The sequence below is a fragment of the Heptranchias perlo genome, chromosome 17, assembly GCF_035084215.1.
Source record: "Heptranchias perlo isolate sHepPer1 chromosome 17, sHepPer1.hap1, whole genome shotgun sequence".
NCBI lineage: Eukaryota > Metazoa > Chordata > Chondrichthyes > Hexanchiformes > Hexanchidae > Heptranchias > Heptranchias perlo.
In genome coordinates, this window is record NC_090341.1 from 2,457,358 (window position 1) to 2,481,219 (window position 23,862).

The following is a 23,862-nucleotide window of genomic DNA, read 5'->3' on the forward strand; positions in this document are numbered from 1 at the left end:
AGAATAAATAGGGGAGAACCAGTGGATGTGGTGTATTTGGATTTTCAGAAGGCTTTTGATAAGGTCCCACACAAGAGGTTAGTGTGCAAATTAAAGCACATGGGATTGGGGGGAATATACTGGCATGGATTGAGAATTGGTTGACAGACAGGAAACAGAGAGTAGGAATAAACGGGTCTTTTTCCGGGTGGCAGGCAGTGACTAGTGGGGTACCGCAGGGATCAGTGCTTGGGCCCCAGCTATTCACAATATATATCAATGATTTGGATGAGAGAACTAAATGTAACATTCCCAAGTTTGCAGACGACACAAAGCTGGGGTGGAATGTAAGCTGTGAGGAGGATGCAAAGAGGCTCCAATGTGATTTAGACAAGTTGGGTGAGTGGGCAAGAACATGGCAGATGCAGTATAACGTGGATAAATGTGAGGTTATCCACTTTGGTTGTAAAAACAGAAAGGCAGATTATTATCTGAATGGTGATAGATTGGGAAAAGGGGAGGTGCAACGAGACCTGGGTGTCCTTGTACACCAGTCGCTGAAAGCGAGCATTCAGGTGCAGCAAGCAGTTAGGAAGGCGAATGGTATATTGGCCTTCATTGCAAGAGGATTTGAGTACAGGAGCAGAGATGTCTTACTGCAGTTATACAGGGCCTTGGTGAGACCACATCTGGAGTATTGTGTGCAGTTTTGGTCTCCTTATCTGAGGAAGGATGTCCTTGCCATGGGGGGAGTGCAATGAAGGTTTACCAGACTGAGTCCTGGGATAGCAGGACTGACGTATGAGGAGAGATTGGGTCGACTAGGCCTATATTCACTAGAGTTTAGAAGAATGAGGGGTGATCTCATCGAAACATATAAAATTCTAACAGGACTAGACAGACTAGATGCAGGGAGGATGGTCCCGATGGCTGGGGAGTCCAGAACCAGGGGTCACAGTCTCAGGATACGGGGTATGCCATTTCGAACCGAGATGAGAAAAAATTTCTTCACTCAGAGGGTGGTGAACCTGTTGAATTCTCCACCACAGAAGGCAGTGGAGGCCAAGTCATTAGATGTATTCAAGAAGGAGATAGATATATTTCTTAATGCTAAAGGGATCAAGGGATATGGGGAAAAAGCGGGAACAGGGTACTGAGTTAGACGATCAGCCATGATCATTTTGAATGGCGGAGCAGGCCCGAAGGGCCGAATGGCCTACTCTTGCTCCTATTTTCTCTGTTTCTATGAGGGTGCAGAGGAGGTTTACTGGAATGGTTCCAGGGATGAGGGACTTCAGTTAATGTGCAGAGACTGGAGAAGCTGGGATTGTTCTCCTTAGAGCAGATAAGGTTAAGCGGAGATTTAATAGAGGTGTTCAAAATTATGACTGGTTTTGACATTGGGCTTTCATATCAGAAGGAAATCATTTTCACCAAAAACACACGTTTGCTTCACTACTGTGATTCCCTCCATTGTATTTTACACAATCCCCAGCCTCACCAGGAGCCCAACGACAAGCTCTGCCTCCATCTTCATCATGAACTGTATCATTAGACTTACCCCCAGCCCTGCCACTACCCGACTTCCAGCCCACCTCCGCCCAAACTCCACCTTAACACCAGCTCCACCTCCGCCCAAACTCCACCTTAACACCAGCTCCACCTCCGCCCAAACTCCACCTTAACACCAGCTCCACCTCCGCCCAAACTCCACCTTAACACCAGCTCCATCTCCGCCCAAACTCCACCTTAACACCAGCTCCACCTCCGCCCAAACTCCACCTTAACACCAGCTCCACCTCCGCCCAAACTCCACCTTAACACCAGCTCCACCTCCGCCCAAACTCCACCTTAACACCAGCTCCACCTCCGCCCTTCCAAAACCCTTTCCTCCATCCCACCTCCACCCTACCAACTGCCCCACCTTCAGCTTTGCCACCAGAAACTCTAGTCCAACATCCACCTTACAAGTAGACCCACCTCTACCCAACACAAACACTCGCTTTATCTTCACTTTACACTAACCCTACCTCCACCCAATACTGGCCCTGCCTCCTCCCAACCCTAACCTAACCCACATTCCCATTTCCATTCTACTCCAACCCAACTTCCATCTGAACCTCCTATCCCACCAACTCCCCCCTCCACCCCCCAACAGCCCTACCTGTGCTTTTCTGTGGTCAACTGTGCATCGTTCCCTTCCTCTGCTCTTTGGTGACAGAGCTATCAGTCGACACGCCCACACACTCCGGGCCTCTTTCCCTAACCCTCTCTGCTTTGTTATGCCAAGCCCCCACCTTTTAAAGTCTCCTATGTTTTCAGTCTCCTCCCCACTTCCTGGCAGTGTCCATCGCTGCCCCTGGATGTCTGTCGTGTGGATTCCATTGTAACAGTAAGTTGTTGCAGCAATCGCCCCCCATATCGCCCAGTTAACCCCATGGCCTACCTTTCCGTGTGATGCAGAGTCACTCTGTACTGTTGTCCGTGAGGCAGGAGGTTCCCACAGCGATGGGTGATGGGTAAACCCACAGTATAAATACTGATTATTGCTTCCCAATCTTCCGCAGACTAAGGGAGAGGGGAATATGGGAGGAAATTGTCAGCACCGAACTATTAATCAACCACTGCCACAACACCCAAAATAAACTAACTGAACGGCCGTATTTAACTCTGAGGTTATGGTTTGGGGACAACAGAAAGGAGCAAGTATTCGGTGGGAAAGAGTTCTGGGAGTTTTACCCAGGATCTCAGTTGTGCTTTATCTGAAAGTGTACTTGTAAGGGACAGAACGTCCACCCGCCCCTTATGGGGCAGAGCCGGGTCGGGGGGACAGATTCGAGGGCAGAGACTCCCTACGCCGGGAGTCCCTGCCCCCATCTCGTTCAGGACCTGACGTATCACTGGAGATCGGTGCCTAGTGAGACGAAGGGTATCGACCCCCAGAAGGGGGCAAGCGGGTAAACCCCCGGGGGGGGGGGGGGGGTAAACAGGCCGGTGCCTAAAGGAGCATGGATAGGGCTTGGGAGATTTGTGTGAGAGGGTGAGAGTGGGTATCTGTGACCATGAGTGAGTGCGTGTGTGTGTGAGGGAGAACATGAGAGACTTTGGCCAGGATTTTGACTCGGAGCCGGGAAGGGGTTGGGGGGGGGCGGGAAACCCAGAAGTACGGGTTTCCTGGACGTCCTTACGATTCTGACATAAGGACGTCTTTTTTTTTTGTCGGTTTCCTGTCCGACAGGACGGCCTGATTGACAGGCTGGTCTCAGTCGGATGGGAGCGGAGCGAGGAAGAGGAGGTGAAAAGGTAAGTCTTCAGGTAGGTCTTAGATTGTATGGATGGGGGGGGGGGCAAGGGGGCATCGATGGGCATGGGGGCACCGGGGAGGCATGAGGGCACTGATGAGCATGAGGGTCATGGTGGTGGGGTGGGGTCAGTCATGGGATGGGGGGGACGTCAGTCATCGAGGGGGGGAGAAATCGGGTGTCAGTCACCGGGGTGGGGGGGGGGGGGCAGTCACTGAGGGGGTGGGTGTCGGGATCGGAGGCCATTGCGGTGGTCCGCAGTCATTGTGGGGAGGGGTCTGTTATTGTTGGGGGGGTCCGCGATCATTGTCGGGGGGTCCGCGATCGTTGTGGAGGAGGGTCCGCGATCATTGTCGGGGGGTCCGCGATTGTTGTGGAGGAGGGTCCGCGATCATTGTCGGGGGGTCCGCGATCGTTGTGGAGGAGGGTCCGCGATCATTGTCGGGGGGTCCGCGATCGTTGTGGAGGAGGGTCCGCGATCGTTGTGGGGGGGTCCGCGATCGTTGTGGAGGAGGGTCCGCGATCGTTGTGGGGGGGTCCGCGATCGTTGTGGAGGAGGGTCCGCGATCGTTGTGGGGGGGTCCGCGATCGTTGTGGAGGGGGGTCCGCGATCGTTGTGGAGGAGGGTCCGCGATCGTTGTGGAGGGGGGTCCGCGATCGTTGTGGAGGAGGGTCCGCGATCGTTGTGGGGGAGGGTCCGTGGTCGTTGTGGAGGAGGGTCCGCGATCGTTGTGGAGGGGGGTCCGCGATCGTTGTCGGAGGGTCCGCGATCGTTGTCGGAGGGTCCGCGATCGTTGTCGGAGGGTCCGCGATCGTTGTGGAGGGGGGTCCGCGATCGTTGTGGAGGAGGGTCCGCGATCGTTGTGGAGGAGGGTCCGCGATCGTTGTGGAGGAGGGTCCGCGATCGTTGTGGAGGAGGGTCCGCGATCGTTGGAGGGTCACTGCAGGTTGGCTTGTTGGGCCTGGGGGAAACTCTCCTGCTCCTCGGGGCCCACAATTGTGATATAAAGGCTCTGACCTGCAGTTTCGGACCCTCTCGCTTCCTGGGAGCGGATTGGTCGCCCGCCCCTCACCTCGCCCAGGTGAAAACCGGTAATGGGCGGGTCGGGGGGGGGTCTGAAATTGTTGCAATTTTCAACCCACCCGTTTCTCACAGTTAAAATCCTGCCCTTTGTGTTTGAGAGAATATGCACACACGACAATGCGTGTGAAAGTGAGTATATGTGAAAGTGTGAGCATGAGTGAATGTGTAAGGCACGTGGGAGAGATTAACCGTGTGTGAAAATGGATAAGAGTCATGTGAAAGAGTGAGTGTGCAAGAGGTTGAGTGTGTGTATAAGTGATCAAGAGAATGTGTACTAAAGTGAGCGAGAGATTGTGTGTGAGTGTATGCAAAAGTGAGTGTGTAAGTGTATGAGAAATTGAGTATGTGAGAGTGAGTGTGTGAGATTAACTGTGTGCGAGAGTACGTGCGAGAGTGAGTGTGAGGGTGACTGTGCGCGAGTGAGTGTGCCCGAGTGAATGTGTGCAAGAAAGTGCATGCGCAAAAGAGTGAGTGTGCGCGAGAGAGTAAGTGTGCGCGAGGGAGTGTGTGCAAGAGAGGGAGTGAGTGTGTGCTCACTGGGATGAGCAGGACGTTGCTGTTGATGACGGTTTGTTCCGATGTCCCAGGACCGTGGTCACACTGATTTTTCAGGGAGAATGTTTTTACTTCCTATTCAGACAGTTGTAAACAATAATTAGACAGACCCCTGCCCCCCAAATATGGGCTCGACTATTAAAAAGGCTCTGCCAACAATGTCAGCCCCTGGTGGGCCCCACAAACGGCTCAGGGCCCTCCGTTGCTTGTACCTCGGGCTCGTAGCGCATCATGACCCTGTAATCCATGGCGTACGGGATGTTATTGATATTGAACCTCAGGCCTGCTCCGTCTTGGACCCGTGCGAAGCCTGGACCGCTCCATGTGATCATCTTGTTCAGGGGGCGTTCTCGGTTAACGATTTGCACAAACGGCTACAATTAACAAGAGTGATCAGTTACACATCAAGGTGGCGACATCTGGGGCAAACAGTCACTTGTGATACAATCGTACCGTGTAATCAGAAGCAGTGGGGCTTACAACACGGTCCCGGGTCACTTACAGCTCACACCCCCTCTGCCCACCTTTGCAGACTGGGCGGTTCCCCTGGGTCTTTGAGCCTTGATTCAAAGCCTCCAGCACTCTATCCTCTCCTGTACTCGCTGTGCAGTGAGCGATGGCAATGGGAGGGTGGTCACCCATCTCAGCCGAGTCTGAGGAGCGACTAGACGCAGGGAAATCAGAGAGAGAACTGGCGCAAAGCCTCCCTCCTGCTCCCCCGACCCCGGTCCCCCTCCTGCTCCCCCCCCAGCAAGAGGCCTCAGGCTTCTCCCGAGGCCCAGTCCAGAATGGACCGAACACCAGGAGCAGACCGTTCACCAGCCGCTCAGCCCAACCAGGTACTGAGCGCAAAGAGAACATGAATGAGGAGAAAGTCGCAGTAACTCCATGCCCAACTCTAAGTGAAAAATAAAAGAAAATGGAGCTCTGATGCTGCTTCTGGTTGTATTTTGTAATTCTCTAATGTCCTTCCTCGGTTTGGACATCTCCCATTAAATGCAGAGCCTTCAAACTCTCAGAGGGCCCTCAAACTTTAACTGAGTGACACATCCACCTACTATAAATGGTGAAAAGCATATCGTAGATGTGGAGGTCACTTGTATGATTTTAGTTTTAATTAATTCTAAGGATGTGGGCGTCGCTGGCAAGGCCGACATTTATTGCCCATCCCTGGTTGCCCTGAGAAGGTGGTGGTAGGCCTTCTGTTTGATACAACAGGGGGGCAGTTAAGAGTCAACCATGTTGGTGTGGGATTGGAGTCACATATAGGCCCAGACCGGGTAAGGACGGCAGGTTTCCTTCCCTAAAGGACATTAGTGAACCAGTTGGGTTTTTGCAACAATCCGACAGTTTCATGGTCACTCTTACTGGTAACAACTTTTTATTTCTAGAACTTTTAAACTGAAATCAAACTTTCAACCTGCCGTGGTGGGATTTGAACTCACAGTTCTCTGGATTACTAGTCCAGTAACAGGACCACTGCACTATCACACCCCATTAACAAGGTGCTGGTGATGGTGGGGGTCAAACTGCTATTCATGGGATTGCATAGAATTACATAAAACGTACAGCACAGAAACAGGCCATTCGGCCCAACTGGTCTATGCCGGTGTTTATGCTCCACACGAGCCTCCTCCCTCCCTACTCCATCTCACCCTATCAGCATATCCTTCTATACCTTTCTCCCTCATGTGTTTATCCAGCTTCCCCTTAAATCCATCTACACTATTCACCTCAACTACTCCTTGTGGGAGCGAGTTCCACATTCTCACCACTCTCTGAGTAAAGAAGTTTCTCCTGAATTCCCTATCGGAGATGTTAGAATCTGCCACAGCCTCGATTATTAACGATCCGTGTATCTGTTGAGTAGAACACTAGTTGGGCTTCTCCGAAGGGCTGGTTGCTGAGGTCAGTACTGAGCTCTACAGGGCAGGGTGGGCCCAGGCTCCACTCCTGGCCTGTGTTGAGTGAACTGATCTCAGCCCGGTGGGGATGGGACTGTAAGAGTGGCTACAATCAGCATCGGGACAGGGAGGGGAAAATCAGCCAAAGGGGTTCCTTACCCCCCCGATCGTTTCCAGTGATTAGAAAGTGGGTTCACACTGATCATGTACGGTTGACCCTACACTCAATATCCAGGGTCACACTCACGAGGGGATGGTCACTTTGGTGAAATACCGGGGTGGGGGGGAGACAGGGTTGAGACCTGGACAATGCAGCAAGAGGTCCCCACCTCCAGGAGGGGAGGGGAGAAGAGGGGAGAACATTTCAGGGGAGCAGAGATAACAAGGGCATTTATTTTTAAGCTGACCCTTTCCGAGAAGGTGCTGGAGGTGAGGAACCTTCACAGGTCAGCAAACCATGGTCAGCACACACTGGCGATTTGCCGTTATAAGTTGGCAATGGCCGCGGTTACTTGCCGTCAGGCACGCCCTCCCTTCCCCCTCCCCCCCCCCCCCCCCCCCACTCCCCATGAGGACGGAGCTCCCGCAGTGACACAAACCTTTCGCTGCCGGATTCTTCGGACGGCCGCACGGTGTCTCGCCGTCCGGGGGTGGGCTGCCCGCCGGTGATGCCTCCTCCGTCTGGCGTTCTGGCGGATATCGAGCATGTGCCAGTTGTCAAACTCCACGCAATCGCCGTTCACCTCTTGCTTGCTCGCTCCCTGAAACATTCAGAGAAGCAAGAAATTGAAGCAACGCACGGATGGAGGATCGGCGATGGCGATGGACGATGGCGATGGGCGATGGCGATGGGCGATGGCGATGGCGATGGGCGATGGCGATGGGCGATGGGCGATGGGGATGGCGATGGGCGATGGGGATGGCGATGGCGATGTGCGATGGGCGATGGCGATGGCGATGGGCGATGGCGATGGGCGATGGGCGAAGGGCGATGGCGATGGGCGATGGGCGATGGCGATGGCGATGGGCGATGGGCGATGGCGATGGGCGATGGGCGATGGGCGATGGCGATGGCGATGGGCGATGGGCGATGGTGATGGGCGATGGCGATGGGTGATGGACGATGGGCGATGGGCGATGGTCGATGGTCGATGGCGATGGCGATGGGCGATGGCGATGGGCGATGGCGATGGGTGATGGACGATGGGTGATGGACGATGGGCGATGGGCGATGGGCGATGGCGATGGCGATGGGTGATGGACGATGGGCGATGGGCGATGGTCGATGGGCGATGGGCGATGGCGATGGCGATGGGCGATGGGCGATGGTCGATGGCCGATGGCGATGGGCGATGGCGATGGGTGATGGGCGAAGGGCGATAGGCGATGGGCGATGGGCGAAGGGCAATGGCGATGGGCGATGGGCGATGGCGATGGGCGATGGGCGATGGGCGATGGCGATGGGCGAAGGGCGATAGGCAATGGGCGATGGGCGAAGGGCAATGGCGATGGGCGATGGGCGATAGACAATGAGCGATGGGCGATAGGCAATGGGCGAAGGGCAATGGGCGATGGGCAATGAGCGATGGGCGATAGACAATGAGCGATGGGCAATGGGCAATGGGCGAAGGGCGATGGGCGATGGGACCGGCTGGCACAGTGGGTTCGCACTGTGCCTTCTCACCTCTCAATCCAGCCCAGGCTAATTAGACCAAATACACCATTTCTCTCCGCCCAATGCCAGGGTCCTAGACCCAGCTCCCAAACACCACAGGGAATTCCGAGTATACAACTACTTGCATTGATATATGAGCATACTAAACTGACAGACAGTAAAAGACCCTCTGGCCTATCCAGCCGGTCCCACACAATTGTGAAGCAACAACAACTTGCATTTATATAGCGCCTTTAACGTAGTAAAACGTCCCAAGGCACTTCACAGGAGCGATTATCAAACAAAATTTGACTCCAAGCCACATAAAGAGATATTAGGACAGGTGATCAAAAGCTGGGTCAAAAGAGGTAGGTTTTAAGGAGCGTCTTAATGGAGGAGGGAGAGGCGGAGAGGCGGAGAGGTTTAGGGAGGGAATTCCAGAGCATAGAGCCTAGGAAGCTGAAGGCACGGCCGTCAATGGTGGAGTGATGGAAATCGGGGATGCACAAGAGGCCGGTATTGGAGGAGCGCAGAGACCTTGGAGGTCTCCATCCCCACCCTCCTGGAGCCATGTCATCTCCTGGGGAGAGGCAAAACACCAGATAAAAAATTAGGGGAAAGAAATGCAGTAAATTCCTCTCCGACCCCTTTAGGCGATGGAAACTAGTCCAGGAGATCACTCTGGTCCTGATTAACATCATGATGTGGAGATGCCGGTGATGGACTATAACCTGGTGTTGTAAGATTCCTTACTGATTGACGTCACCAGGTACCGACCTCTTGCACCAGGTGATCTCTGCCCCAACCAGAAACAGGTCCAGTTCTCGCTGAAAGGAATTAGCGAACCTGCTCGTGAGGTCCACTATTCTCTGGGGAAAGGACCAGCTCCCGACATCTAACCTCGATCAGCTCTTACGTGACTTGCAATGTCGAAGAAAAAAACCAAACACCAGCCCTTGTGGAATTCCGCTCCAGAATTATTTTTTTTTAAATAAACCACAAATTTTTATTGCCGCTATGATTTTTCTCCCGGGGTTTTTGCTCCCAGCAGTGACCTGGAGATCAATCTTCAATTCCTGGGGAGAGTTGGCAGCTCTAGGCAGAGAGGACAACTCTGTCACCGACCTGTGAGCACCTGCCTTCCAGATTGAGAGGCACTGGAAGTGTTTCATTCTCCAATGTTATCACAAAAAACCAGGGGGGAGATAAGGAGAAATTTTTTTAAGCAGCGAGTTGTGATGATCTGGAACGCGCTGCCTGAAAGGGCGGTGGAAGCAGATTCAATAATAACTTTCAAATGGGGAATTGTAAAGGCGACATTTGCAGGGCTATGGTGAAAGAGCAGAGGTGGGAGGAGTGGGACTAATTGCATAGTTCGTTCAAAGAGCTGGCACAGGCACGATGGGCTGAATGGCCTCCTTCTGTGCTGTAAGTTTCTATGATTCTAACTCACATGGATGAGCAGAACCTGACAGATGTCAGTGATCAGACGGTGATATGGGGGTTTGTGGATTGCGTAGCGATTCGAATGGCTGATGGTATGTTCCTGATGATATCTCAGGACAAACCCTCACGGCGCTAGGAGACACAGTCTGCGCGTCTAGCCGGTGAGGCTCCCGCTCTTAAAAAAGAGCAGGGCCCACCTAACTGTGTAAGATATGTGGGGGAGGGAGTGCATGCAGGCAAAGTCTAATGGTCACCCCGGTTGTTGAAGTGGGAGATGAGAGACCCACAGGCTGTCGTCTCGAGTCTAAACACCAGACTTCCCCAATCAGATTATCACAGAATTCTAAAACACCAAATACTTTGTTATCATTTTCAGATGATTAAAATCTGTTTTATGGCAAAACAAAACCTGCTCGCTGTCTGAAATTTTTTGTAAGTTACAACATCTGAGAATACTGTAATTAACCTGTTCCACACACACAGACACGCACATAGACACAGACACGTATACAGACACAGATACGTATACAGACATAGAAACGTACATAGACACAGACACGCACATAGACACAGACATAGAAACGTACATAGACACAGACGCAGAAACGTACATAGACAGACACGCACATAGACACAGACACGCAGATAGACACAGACATAGAAACGTACATAGACACAGACGCAGAAACGTACATAGACACAGACACGCAGATAGACACAGACAAGCACATAGACACAGACACGCACATAGACACAGACACGCATATAGACACAGACACAGAAACGTACATAGACACAGACACGCAGATAGACACAGACAGGCACATAGACACAGGCATGCATACAGACACAGACAAGCACATAGACACAGACACGCACATAGACACAGACACGCACATAGACACAGACACGCAGATAGACACAGACATAGAAACGTACATAGACACAGACATGCAGATAGACACAGACAAGCACATAGACACAGACACGCATATAGACACAGACAAGCACATAGACACAGACAGGCACATAGACACAGACACGCATACAGACACAGACAAGCACATAGACACAGACACGCACATAGACACAGACACGCAGATAGACACAGACAAGCACATAGACACAGACACGCACATAGACACAGAAACGTACATAGACACAGACATAGAAACGTACACAGACATAGACACGTACATAGACACAGACACGGACGCGCATATAGACGAGACAAGCACATAGACACAGACACGCATACAGACACAAAAACGCTTTTTATTTCCAGATTGTTTAAACTGAGTTCAGATTCTCAAATTGCCCTGGTGGGATGTGAACTCGGGTTCCCTGGATTATTAGTCCAGTAATGGAACCATTGCACCACCGTGCCTCTTGTCCCCACATGGCCAATCCCATGGAAAGACAGCCAGTCAGATTAATAAAACTCTCACCGTCGTTCCATTGCCCACATTGCATAAATCTACCCACTGCCACCAAGGTCTGGGCGATAACTGCACGACTCGCTATTCCCCTGGCGCAGCCTGGCACGGTCTTTACTTACGGGCAGAGGGTCAGTGGGTGCACGAGGTTCCGCGTCCTCGGCCTCGTACGTGTAGAAATCAAGCGGCATGCAGAAGAAACCCGGCTGCACATCCTGGCACTGCCTGCTGATGATGTGGGGCCGACAGTCACACTGCCCGTCTCCCATGGAGCATCTGACAAGCAATAAATACACTGCTGATAATCCAATAGGACTCCTCATTCTCACATCGAGTCTACAGCACAGAAACAGGCCATTCGGCCCCACTGGTCTGTGCCGGTGTTTATGCTCCAGACGAGCCTCCTCCCTCCCTACTTCATCTCACCCTATCAGCATATCCTTCTATTCCTTTCTCCCTCATGTGTTTATCGAGCTCCCCTGAACGGCATTACGTAAACCAAATCACAACAGTCCCTTAGAGCTCAAATAAATGCTAGAACGCGCTGCACTGCCGTCCTGACGACTCATCGTGACACCAATCGAATCAAATCGGTCCAGACCCCAGGGGGGCGGGCACTAGGGAGGCTACATTTGGCCTCAGTGCCATTGGGAAACAAGTCGGCCAGGGTTCCTGCTCCAGATCGTTAACCTGTGACCCCTGTCGGAATTGAAGGTTTGTTTGCGGCTGAGGATGGGCTGGGGATTTAGCTGGGATGACCCCCATGGTTGACTGTGTTGCAGACAATCACTGTCTAGGATCACACATGGTGAATGGGCAAAGTGACAGAGAGCGATCAACACCCACAGGACCCTTCTCCACCGGGAGCGAACAGGAGCCATCATTGAAAGAACAGAAAGAACAGACTTACATTTCTACAGCGCCTTTCACCACCTCAGGATGTCCCAAAGCGCGTCACAGCCAATGAAACACTTTTGAAGTGTAGACACTGTTGTAATGTAGGAAATGCTGCAGCCAACTTTCACACAGCAAGATCCCACAAACAGCAATGTGATAATTGCGAGATAATCTGTGTTGAGGGATAAATTTTGGCTTGGACATTGGGAAGAATTCCCCTGCTCCCTACAAAATGGGATCTTTTACATCCACCTGAAAGGGCAGACTGGGGCCTTGCTTTAGCATCTCATCCGAAAGACGGCACCTCTGACAGTGCAGCGCTCCCTCAGTACTGACCCTCCGACAGTGCAGCGCTCCCTCAGTACTGACCCTCCGACACTGCAGCACTCCCTCAGTATTGACCCTCCAACAGTTCGGCACTCCCTCAGTACTGACCCTCCGACAGTGCAGCGCTCCCTCAGCACTGACCCTCCGACAGTGCAGCACTCCCTCAGTACTGACCCTCAGACAGTGCAGCGCTGCCTCAGTACTGACCCTCCGACAGTGCAGCGCTCCCTCAGTACTGACCCTCAAACAGTGCAGCGCTCCCTCAGTACTGACCCTCCAATGGTGCAGCGCTCTCTCAGTACTGACCCTCCGACAGTGCAGCGCTCCCTCAGTACTGACCCTCCGACAGTGCGGCGCTCCCTCAGTACTGACCCTCCAACGGTGCAGCGCTCTCTCAGTACTGACCCTCCGACAGTACAGCACTCCCTCAGTACTGACCCTCCAACAGTGCAGCACTCCCTCAGCACTGACCCTCCAACGGTGCAGCACTCCCTCAGCACTGACCCTCCAACGGTGCAGCACTCCCTCAGTACTGACCCTCCAACAGTGCAGCGCTCCCTCAGTACTGACCCTCCAACTGTGCAGCACTCCCTCAGTACTGACCCTCCGACAGTGCAACGCTCCCTCAGTACTGACCCTCCAACAGTGCAGCGCTCTCTCAGTACTGACCCTCCGACAGTGCAGCGCTCCCTCAGTACTGACCCTCCGACAGTGCAACGCTCCCTCAGTACTGACCCTCCGACAGTGCAGCGCTCTCTCAGTACTGACCCTCCGACAGTGCAGCGCTCCCTCGGTACTGACCCTCCGACAGTGCAGCGCTCCCTCAGTACTGACCCTCTGACAGTGCAGCGCTCCCTCAGTACTGACCCTCCGACAGTGCAGCGCTCCCTCAGTACATTGGATGGAGGCAGAAGAAAAACAGAACATTAAAAGAAGCAACCGCCATTTTGATTAACTGCTCACCTGGAAACTATGAAGATTTGAGAGAGGACAATACCTGTTCGTGTAAGAGCCTCCGAAGTCGCAGTCGCACTGTCGGCAGCCTGCCATGTCATTGCTGAGTCCCCAGTATTCTGGCTGTAGAGTAAAAACAATAAAACCAGAGCACAGATATTATAGAGACAAAAAGAGTCAGAGGCCAGGATATAAAGAATGGGTTCCCTCCCACAAGCCGTGTGTACTGACTCATTCTCAAATACACACATTGTAATACAACTGATTACATAGGAACATAGGAACAGGAGTAGGCCATTCAGCCCCTCGTGCCTGCTCCGCCATTTGATAAGATCATGGCTGATCTGTGATCTAACTCCATATACCTGCCTTTGGCCCATATCCCTTAATACCTTTGGTTGCCAAAAAGCTATCTATCTCAGATTTAAATTTAGCAATTGAGCTAGTATCAATTGCCGTTTGCGGAAGAGAGTTCCAAACTTCTACCACCCTTTGTGTGTAGAAATGTTTTCTAATCTCGCTCCTGAAAGGTCTGGCTCTAATTTTTAGACTGTGCCCCCTACTCCTAGAATCCCCAACCAGCGGAAATAGTTTCTCTCTATCCACCCTATCTGTTCCCCTTAATATCGACTACTGCAGACTGATCAAACCTACTCCTTCCCCAGCCAGTGTACACTCTCCCCTATCATGGACTCTACCCACCCATTTAATCCCCTGAGAGAAGGTTCTGGATAAACACTCCCCAATCCCTAAAGATAATCAGGCAAAGCTGCAGAATATTCATCCATGCTCACACCTCCATTATTGAACCTTGGTCTGCTGAGCTCCACGGACAACACATCCCATCGTCATGCCCTGATTGCAGCAACTGAGGAACAATGCCATTCTGTGGAGTTTTTGATCGGGATGTGCATCCCTATAACCTCCAATCCCATTCTGAACCACGAATATATGAAGCTTCTTTTTGAAAGGATTACTTGTCTCAGCTATGGTGTGTGTCAGTTATTCAATAGAACTTATGAGAACAGAAAAGGGCCACTGGAGATCCAAACAAATCCATCCCTTTATCACTGATCTCCATCTCATCTCCTCACCATATCCTTCAATTCTTTTTCTCTTCCAACACAAATCAAATTGTCCCTCTCTCCAATTCATACTCTTCATTTCAATGTCCTTTACATGTGATTTGCTCCAGAACTTAATTCCCCATTAGGTGAAAAAGTTTCCCCCTGACTTCCCTTCTTATTCCCAACTTCCTCATTTTAACTAGTGCTCCCTACAATTTGGACCCTTCGCACAGGGAAAATTTGCCCAGTTCAACATTGTCCGTTTGCTTGGTAATCTTGAAAACTTCAGTGAGGGGATCTCAAAGTCTCCTCTTTTCCAAAGGAAACAAAACCCAACTTCCTTCACCTTCCTCAGAACTTAAATTCCAGATGCACAGAATCACCTTTTATTGCACCCTCTCTGTACCCTCAATTCTCTTCCCCTTATCCACTCCTCTGAGGGGGGGGAGTTTAATTTAACCTCTGGCCACACTTGTCGTTGGTTAATCTTTAGTCCACGTGCTCTATTTCTGTCCGCGGCCAAATCAAATCCTACAGCTTGGCTCAGTAACTACTGCAGCTCCACACTGGCTTGGAAAACATGACCTGTGATACTCTGTGGAGTGCTCACTCTCACTAGCAGGGTCCCGACTGACTCTGTGCGTAGACAGAACTTCCTGATCGCAGTCCTAAATCCCCTTTCCCCAGTTTGACCCCGTGCCCCCTTGCTCTCCTGTCATGGTTTAGTTTGTGGTGGTGTTTGGGATTTAACCTGCAAGGTCTCCTCCTTTGAAATCTGTCCTGCCTCCGGGATGTAAATGCCTCCCTCCTGTCTGGGTGACCAGATCTGGATTCCTGAGCATAGTAAAAAACTCGTTCTCCCCACCCTGCAACTCTCAAAGAATGTCATGATTCACCATTTATCGGAGGCTCTGAACTGGTTGAATATATAAACCCAAGAGTGAGTGTCTCTCAAGCAGGACCCATGACACGAGCTCTGTTTAACATAACCCACCCTGCCCCGATACTCACCAGGCACAAATCACAGAAGCGACCAGTCACATATCTCTTGCAAAAGCAATCGCCACTGATCTGATCACATGGAGCCCCACTCATTATAATTCCCCGGGGATCACACCTACAGGCTGGGGATAAACAAAGCATTTATAATAATAACAATAACACTCACATTTATATTGCACTCACTACACTGGAAAGGCCAAAGGAACGTTGGCCTCTATCTCAAGGGGGCTGGAATACAAAAGTGAGCAAGAAATGCTGCCGTTGTACAGAGCTCTGTTTAGACCCCATCTGGAGAGACTGCGTTCAGTTCTGGGCACCGCACCTCAGGAAGGATAGATTGGCCTTGGAGGGGGTGCAGCGCAGATTCACCAGAATGATACCGGGGCTAAAAGGGTTAAATTATGAGGACAGGTTGCACAGACTAGGCTTGTATTCCCTCGAGTTTAGAAGGTTGAGGGGTGAACCAATGGAGGTGTGTAAAATAATGAAGGGATTCGTTAGGGTGGATAGAGAGAAACTATTTCCTCTGGTGGGGGGAGTCCAGAGCTCGTGGGCACAATCTTATAATTAGAGCCAGGCCGTTCAGGGGTGAAATCAGGAAGCACTTCTTCACACAAAGGGTGGTGGAAATCTGGATGTCGGCACTCCCTCCAAGACCAATATATCCTTCCTGAGGTGCGGTGCCCAGAACTGAACCCAGTCTCCAGATGGGGCCTGACCAAGGCTCTATACAACTGAAAATTGTAAACAATTTTACAACACCAAGTTATAGTCTTGGTGTTGTAAAATTGTTTACAATTGTCAACCCCAGTCCATCACCGGCATCTCCACATCATGGCTATACAACTGAAGCATTCCCTCTCGGGGAACCTAGCCCCGATAACTTTGCCCCCATTGCCAGGTGTTCTCGTATGCCCCATTTTCCTTCTTTCACTCTGGGAAGCTGCGCACAGCAGGCAGGCAGACGGCAGCCCTTTACCGCCTGCTGGTGCCCAATAGTGCTCCCGTCCTATTAGTACATTGGGCACCGGTGGCACAGCGCATCTGTACAGGATTATCACCAACCTCCAGTCTAGACACGTCAGCCCTCCCGTCTGGACCGTGTGGTGCCATTGTTCACTGGTTCGACTCACCAAGCCCAATCAGCGCAGTTGAAGAGTTGGCCTGTACCTGATGTTGTGAAGTGTACTGGAAGACACCTACCCTGACAGCCCTGCGGATTATTCCTGCTCAGACCGTAGAATCCCTCCTTGCAGCGGTCACACCGGACTCCTCGCACGTTCTCCTTACACCGGCACTGCCCACCGATGATCGCAAAGTCCAGGTCGGTGTCACTGTCACAGATACCTCCCTCCAGGGATCCCACAGGATCGCAGTCACACGCTGCCCGGGACAGGAAGACACTTCCGTTAGACACACAATGGGGGGAATTCTAACCCTCAACGGGAATATGGGTGGCTGCAGACTCGTGCCCGTTATACACCCCCTCCCCCCGAATGTTACAGATTGACCGCCCTTTATAAACCCCCTCCCCCCGCCAATTGCACCCCCGAATTGCCCTTGAGAAGGTGGTGGTGAGCCGCCTTCTTGAACCGCTGCAGTCCGTGTGGTGAAGGTTCTCCCATAGAGCTGTTAGGAAGGGAGTTCCAGGACTTTGACCCAGCGATAATGAAGGAACGGCGATATATTTCCAAGTCGGGATGGTGTGTGACTTGGAGGGGAACGTGCAGGTGGTGTTGTTCCCATGCGCCTGCTGCCCTTGTCCTTCTAGGTGGTAGAGGTCACGGGTTTGGGAGGTGCTGTCGAAGAACCTGTCTGGCTTTATTAGAAACAGGAGGAGGCCATTCAGCCCCTCGAATCTGTTCTGCCTTTCAATTCGATAATGGCTGATCTGTACCTCAACCCCATTTATCTGCCTTTGCTCCGTATCCCTTGATATTTTCTTTATTCCTGAGATCAGCTGACTCAGTACCTACGATGAACCGACTTTCTGGTTAGTCTGTCTCAGTGACACATCAAGAACCCACCCTGTCACTAAGCGTTCGCAGTGCTGCCCTTCACTTCCTTCCATCAAAGCCCGACCGATTGGACTGCAAAGAAAACCTTGAGCTCAAGATAGTTTAAGACTTTTCCCACCGTGTATGGATTGGCCTAAATCATCCGCCACTCCCAGAGCAGTACTGAGGGAGCGCTGCACTGTCGGAGGGTCAGTACTGAGGGAGCGCTGCACTGTCGGAGGGTCAGTACTGAGGGAGCGCTGCACTGTTGGAGGGTCAGTACTGAGGGAGTGCTGCACTGTCAGAGGGTCAGTACTGAGGGAGCACCGCACTGTCGGAGGGTCAGTGAGGGAGTGTTGCACTGTCGGAGGGTCAGTGAGGGAGTGCTGCACTGTCGGAGGGTCAGTACTGAGGGAGTGCTGCACTGTCGGAGGGTCAGTGCTGAGGGAGCGCTGCACTGTCGGAGGGTCAGTACTGAGGGAGCGCTGCACTGTCGGAGGGTCAGTACTGAGGGAGTGCCGCAATGTCGGAGGGTCAGTGAGGGAGTGCTGCACTGTCGGAGGGTCAGTACTGAGGGAGCGCTGCACTGTCGGAGGGTCAGTACTGAGGGAGTGCTGCACTGTCGGAGGGTCAGTGCTGAGGGAGCGCTGCACTGTCGGAGGGTCAGTACTGAGAGAGCGCTGCACTGTCGGAGGGTCAGTACTGAGGGAGTGCTGCACTGTCGGAGGGTCAGTACTGAGGGAGCGCTGCATTGTCGGAGGGTCAGTACTGAGAGAGTGCTGCACTGTCAAGAGGGTCAGTACTGAGGGAGCGCTGCACTGTCGGAGGGTCAGTACTGAGGGAGCGCTGCACTGTCAGAGGGTCAGTGAGGGAGTGCTGCACTGTCGGAGGGTCAGTACTGAGGGAGCGCTGCACTGTCGGAGGGTCAGTGAGGGAGTGCTGCACTGTCGGAGGGTCAGTGAGGGAGTGCTGCACTGTCGGAGGGTCAGTACTGAGGGAGCGCTGCACTGTCGGAGGGTCAGTACTGAGGGAGTGCTGCACTGTCGGAGGGTCAGTGAGGGAGTGCTGCACTGTCGGAGGGTCAGTGAGGGAGTGCTGCACTGTCGGAGGGTCAGTACTGAGGGAGTGCTGCACTGTCGGAGGGTCAGTGAGGGAGTGCTGCACTGTCGGAGGGTCAGTGAGGGAGTGCTGCACTGTCGGAGGTGCCATGTTGCGGATGACACTCACGGATACAGGCATTCTCGGAGCGGATGTCAGCGGTCGGATTGCGGTAATAGAACGGTTTGCACAGCTCACAGTTCCTGCCCATGGTGTTGTGTTGACACTCTTCGCACACTCCCCCACTCATGTTTCCTGTAGCTATGAACACGGCCATGTCAAAGTGGCACTTTGTAGCGTGGTTGTTGCAGTTACACTCTGAGGGAAAAAAACACAGTCCACATCATCGGAATATTTAACACAATTTATAAACTAAATGGTACAATTTAAAGGGGGTGCAGGAACAGAGAGACCTGGGGGTGTGTGTACACAAATCACTGAAGGTGGCAGGACAAGTTGAGAAGGCTGTTAAAAAAGCATATGGGATCCTGGGCTTTATTAATAGAGGCACAGAGTACAAAAGCAAGGAAGTTATGCTAAACCTTTATAAAACACTGGTTAGGCCTCAGCTGGAGTATTGAGTTCAATCCTGGGCACCACACTTTAGGAAGGATGTCAAGGCCTTGGAGAGGGTGCAGAAGAGATTTACTAGAATGGTACCAGGGATGAGGGACTTCAGTGATGTGGAGAGACTGGAGAAGCTGGGATTGTTCTCCTTAGAACAGAGAAGGTTAAGGGGAGATTTAATAGAGTTGTTCAAAATTATGAGGGGTTTTTGATAGAGTAAATAAGGAGAAACTGTTTCCAGTGGCAGGAGGGTCGGTAACCAGAGGACACAGATTTAAAATAATTGGCAAAAGAACCAGAGGGGAGATGAGGAGAATTTTTTTACGCAGCGAGTTGTTCTGATCTGGAATGCGCTGCCTGAAAGGGCGGGGGAAGCAGATTCAATAATAACTTTCAAAAGGGAGTTGGATAAATACTTGAAGGGAAATAATTTTCAGGGCTATGGGGAAAGAGCAGGGGAATGGGACTAATTGGATAGCTCTTTCAAAGAGCCGGCACAGGCACGATGGGCCGAATGGCCTCCTCCTGTGCTGTATCATTCTATGATTCTATAAACTAAAGTCAGGGAGCACTGAAATAAAATGAAAGGGTTGTGTTTAGAGAGCACTGTGTCGCATCTCAAACTGTGAAAGAAACAATAAATTTCTTCAAAATGCAGCGATTGTTATGGCAACAGACCACTGGGGGTAACCTTGACTTGGGAGCACTACAGGAAGGTGGGAGAAACACTCTGGAGTCAAGAATGGTGTTGTGTGTGAGTCGGTAGCCTGTGGGGGGGCTGTTTATCGCAGTACAACAAAGGGCAGGATCTGCTCCCTGACGGGCAGGTCACTTTACAAAAAGCTTTCTTTACATTCCCACAATCCAAGCTTCTCCAGCGGTCTTTCACTCACGATACATTAGCAAACCCAGCAGCTGTACGCTGACAGGACTTGTGCCCAGCTTTGAACGGGGGAGCGATGGATCCAGGTTCAGACAACACAATGTAGGTTAACCTGGCTCCCTCCACCTGCCGATTGACTGTTCCCCACTCGAGTCGCTCAGAAAGAACATTCCGCATTGTTCCATTGAATTGCACCGTGGCGTCTGTCAACTGACTGATTTCAGCGGCAAATAATTCATTTAAATGAGTGCCTCCTGCCCAGATGACAGACCTGTCCAGGTTTATAGTCCAGATTACATCGAATTTACAGCACAGAAACAGGCCATTCGGCCCAACTGGACTGTGCCGGTGTTTATGCTCCACACGAGCCTCCTCCCTCCCTACTTCATCTCACCCTATCAGCATATCCTTCTATTCCTTTCTCCCTCATGACACGGAGGGAGTGAGGATTCGTTGGGCAGCTGCTGTTCAGCACCAAGAGAGATGAGTTATTTTTACACATGTCGATCCGTCAGGGTCTCAGTGAATTTACCGTACAGAGACCAGAGCCAATCGCACCCAGCTCCTGACGCAAAATAAACTAAAGCTAAGTGATGACACTGGCTGCTGCTCACAGTAAATCTGCTGACAGGCACATTTGTAACACCAGAGTTTGTAGTGTGTAATGTGCTACGGTGCAGCTGTGTTTAACCCAGCCTGTGCCTTAAGGCCATAAAGTATTATTGCTTCAAGTAGCAGATGCTGAGGTCAGTTAAAGGCTGATCGCTGTTGCAGATCGGTAGATGTTTGTAAATGTCTGGCTCCAGGTCAGAAGGGTCTAACGTCAAATGAATGTCTCTCTTTTTTTATATTTTTGTTACTTTGAAGTGTGACATCTGAAGTGTGACGTCCGAAGCGTGACGTCTGAAGCGTGACGTCTGAAGCGTGACGTCCGAAGCGTGACGTCTGAAGTGTGACGTCCGAAGCGTGACGTCCGAAGCGCGACATCTGAAGTGCGACATCTGAAGTGCGACATCTGAAGCGTGACGTCCGAAGCGCGACATCTGAAGTGTGACGTCCGAAGCGCGACATCTGAAGTGTGACGTCCGAAGTGCGATGTCCGAAGCGCGACGTCCGAAGCGTGACATCTGAAGTGTGACGTTCGAAGCGTGACATCTGAAGTGTGACGTTCGAAGCGTGACATCTGAAGTGTGACGTTCGAAGCGTGACATCTGAAGTGTGACGTTCGAAGCGTGACATCTGAAGTGTGACGTCCGAAGTGCGATGTCCGAAGCGTGACGTCTGAAGTGTGACGTCTGAAGCGCGACGTCCGAAGCGCGACGTCCGAAGCGCGACGTCCGAAGCGCGACGTCCGAAGCGTGACGTCCGAAGCGTGACATCTGAAGCGTGACATCTGAAGCGTGACATCCGAAGCGCGACGTCCGAAGCGCGACGTCCGAAGCGCGACGTCCGAAGTGCGACGTTCGAAGCGCGATGTCCGAAGCGTGACATCTGAAGCGTGACATCTGAAGTGTGACGTCCGAAGCGCGATGTCCGAAGCGTGACATCTGAAGCGTGACATCTGAAGTGTGACGTCCGAAGCGTGATGTCCGAAGCGCGATGTCCGAAGCGTGACATCTGAAGCGTGACATCTGAAGTGTGACGTCCGAAGCGTGATGTCCGAAGCGTGACATCTTAAGCGTGACATCTGAAGCGTGATGTCCGAAGCGTGATCTGAAGCGTGACATCTGAAGTGCGATGTCCGAAGCGCGATGTCCGAAGCGTGACATCTGAAGTGTGACGTCCGAAGTGCGACGTCCGAAGTGTGACGTCTGAAGTGTGACGTCCGAAGTGCGACGTCCGAAGTGCGATGTCCGAAGTGTGACGTCCGAAGTGCGACGTCCGAAGTGCGATGTCCGAAGCGTGACATCTGAAGTGTGACGTCCGAAGTGTGACGTCCGAAGCGCGATGTCCGAAGCGCGATGTCCGAAGCGTGACATCTGAAGCGTGACATCTGAAGTGTGACGTCCGAAGCGTGATGTCCGAAGCGTGACATCTGAAGCGTGACATCTGAAGCGTGACGTCCGAAGCGCGATGTCCGAAGCGTGACATCTGAAGCGTGACATCTGAAGCGTGATGTCCGAAGCGTGACATCCAAAGTGTGACATCTGAAGTGTGACGTCTGAAGTGTGACGTCCGAAGTGCGACGTCCGAAGTGCGACGTGCGAAGTGCGATGTCCGAAGCGTGACATCTGAAGTGTGACGTCCGAAGTGCGATGTCCGAAGCGTGACATCCGAAGCGTGACATCTGAAGTGTGACATCTGAAGTGCGATGTCCAAAAAGTGACGTCTGAAGTGTGACGTCTGAAGTGTGACATCTGAAGTGTGACGTCCGAAGTGCGATGTCCAAAGTGTGACGTCCGAAGTGCGATGTCCGAAGCGTGACATCCGAAGCGTGACATCCGAAGTGTGACATCTGAAGTGTGACGTCCGAAGTGCGATGTCCGAAGCGTGACGTCCGAAGCGTGACATCTGAAGTGTGACATCTGAAGTGTGACGTCCGAAGTGCAATGTCCGAAGCGTGACATCCGAAGAGTGACATCCGAAGTGTGACATCTGAAATGTGACATCTGAAGCGCGACAGGGGTTCCTAAAACTCTATAGTCCAGGTTGTTTGATTTTGTTGTTGTTGGAGACTGTGTGGAAGTTTTTTGACTATGACCTGCTGCAGACTGCCCACTGTGAACAATTTCCAGCTCAATTGTTTTCTCCATTTTATTCTTAGAATACTGAGTGTCTCACCGAGGAGTGTTCATTTTTTCTAATGGGGGTATTTTTTGTCGGAAGTTGTTTCTGTAATTTTTCCTCCCATTACTGCTCTGACCCGGTAGTGTGACTTGCTCCTACGCTGCTTTCCCCAATTCCAAGGACCAACCAGCCATGACTCTCCCCTCTGATTTCCCTCGACCCTCATGGGAGATATCTCGTCCTCTTTTCAGTGCCTCCTCATTCCCTGAATCGAGCCAGGCGGGACTCAAAGTTGCATCCTCCCTGAACCGTGACATGCTCAGTGTCACTGGGGCTGCCTCAGTGCTTTCCGTTGATCGTCACTAACAAGGCAGCTGCACCTTATTCACATTGAGAAGCACCTGGAACAGGCTGCTGTGCAATTTCTACTCAATCCTGGTCAAAATCTGTTTCCTTATATAACAGAAGATCACAAAGGGGAGAGAGAGAGAGAGAGAGAGGTTTCACTGTGTCAGAAATTAAAAAGTGGATCTATTTCAGGTACAAGTGTAGAGGAAAGAAAGTAATGGGACAAGCTGCTCCCAGAGGAGGAGGAGCAGACTAGGGAAACAGCAGAACCTTGGCAGGCGTGTGGATTGTCAGCCTCCGCTGGTCTCCATGGCAACTCGTGATAGAAGTTCTTGCACTGCTCGCAGTTTAACCCTTTGGTGTTGTGCTTGCAGGTACACCTTCCGTGAATCTGAATTAAAACAGAGAAGGGGAGAGAACAGCCTGCATGTTATAATGGATCAAATATTACAAGGCTCTGATCTCAGAGGCTTTGATCTAATCTTCAATGCAGAATATGGTCACAACCTCACAGGTTCTAATTCACCTGAATTCGTGGCCCTCCGACTGGGTGGGGGAGATTGGGCGTGGACCTCCTGGCTCCACAGAAATGCAAATGTTAAAAAGTTTTCGGGCTGTTTTTTGAGTGGCCTGCA

At 51.8% G+C, this 23,862-nt stretch overlaps 1 protein-coding gene across 2 annotated transcripts in view; it reads right to left on the reverse strand.

Annotated features, from left to right (window-relative positions):
• The window catches only part of lamb2l (laminin, beta 2-like), a 148,159-nt gene that overhangs the window by 66,651 nt on the left and 57,646 nt on the right, over positions 1 to 23,862 (reverse strand). For both annotated transcript variants that reach the window (XM_067998345.1, XM_067998344.1), the window contains exons 9-17: positions 23,498 to 23,618; positions 18,832 to 19,020; positions 16,811 to 16,990; positions 15,617 to 15,729; positions 13,582 to 13,661; positions 11,483 to 11,636; positions 7,424 to 7,585; positions 5,133 to 5,294; positions 2,426 to 2,547 (exon numbers count right to left, since the gene is read on the reverse strand). In XM_067998345.1, the coding sequence (XP_067854446.1) occupies positions 2,426 to 2,547; positions 5,133 to 5,294; positions 7,424 to 7,585; positions 11,483 to 11,636; positions 13,582 to 13,661; positions 15,617 to 15,729; positions 16,811 to 16,990; positions 18,832 to 19,020; positions 23,498 to 23,618 (1,283 nt within the window). The remainder of the gene's footprint in view (positions 1 to 2,425; positions 2,548 to 5,132; positions 5,295 to 7,423; positions 7,586 to 11,482; positions 11,637 to 13,581; positions 13,662 to 15,616; positions 15,730 to 16,810; positions 16,991 to 18,831; positions 19,021 to 23,497; positions 23,619 to 23,862) is intronic.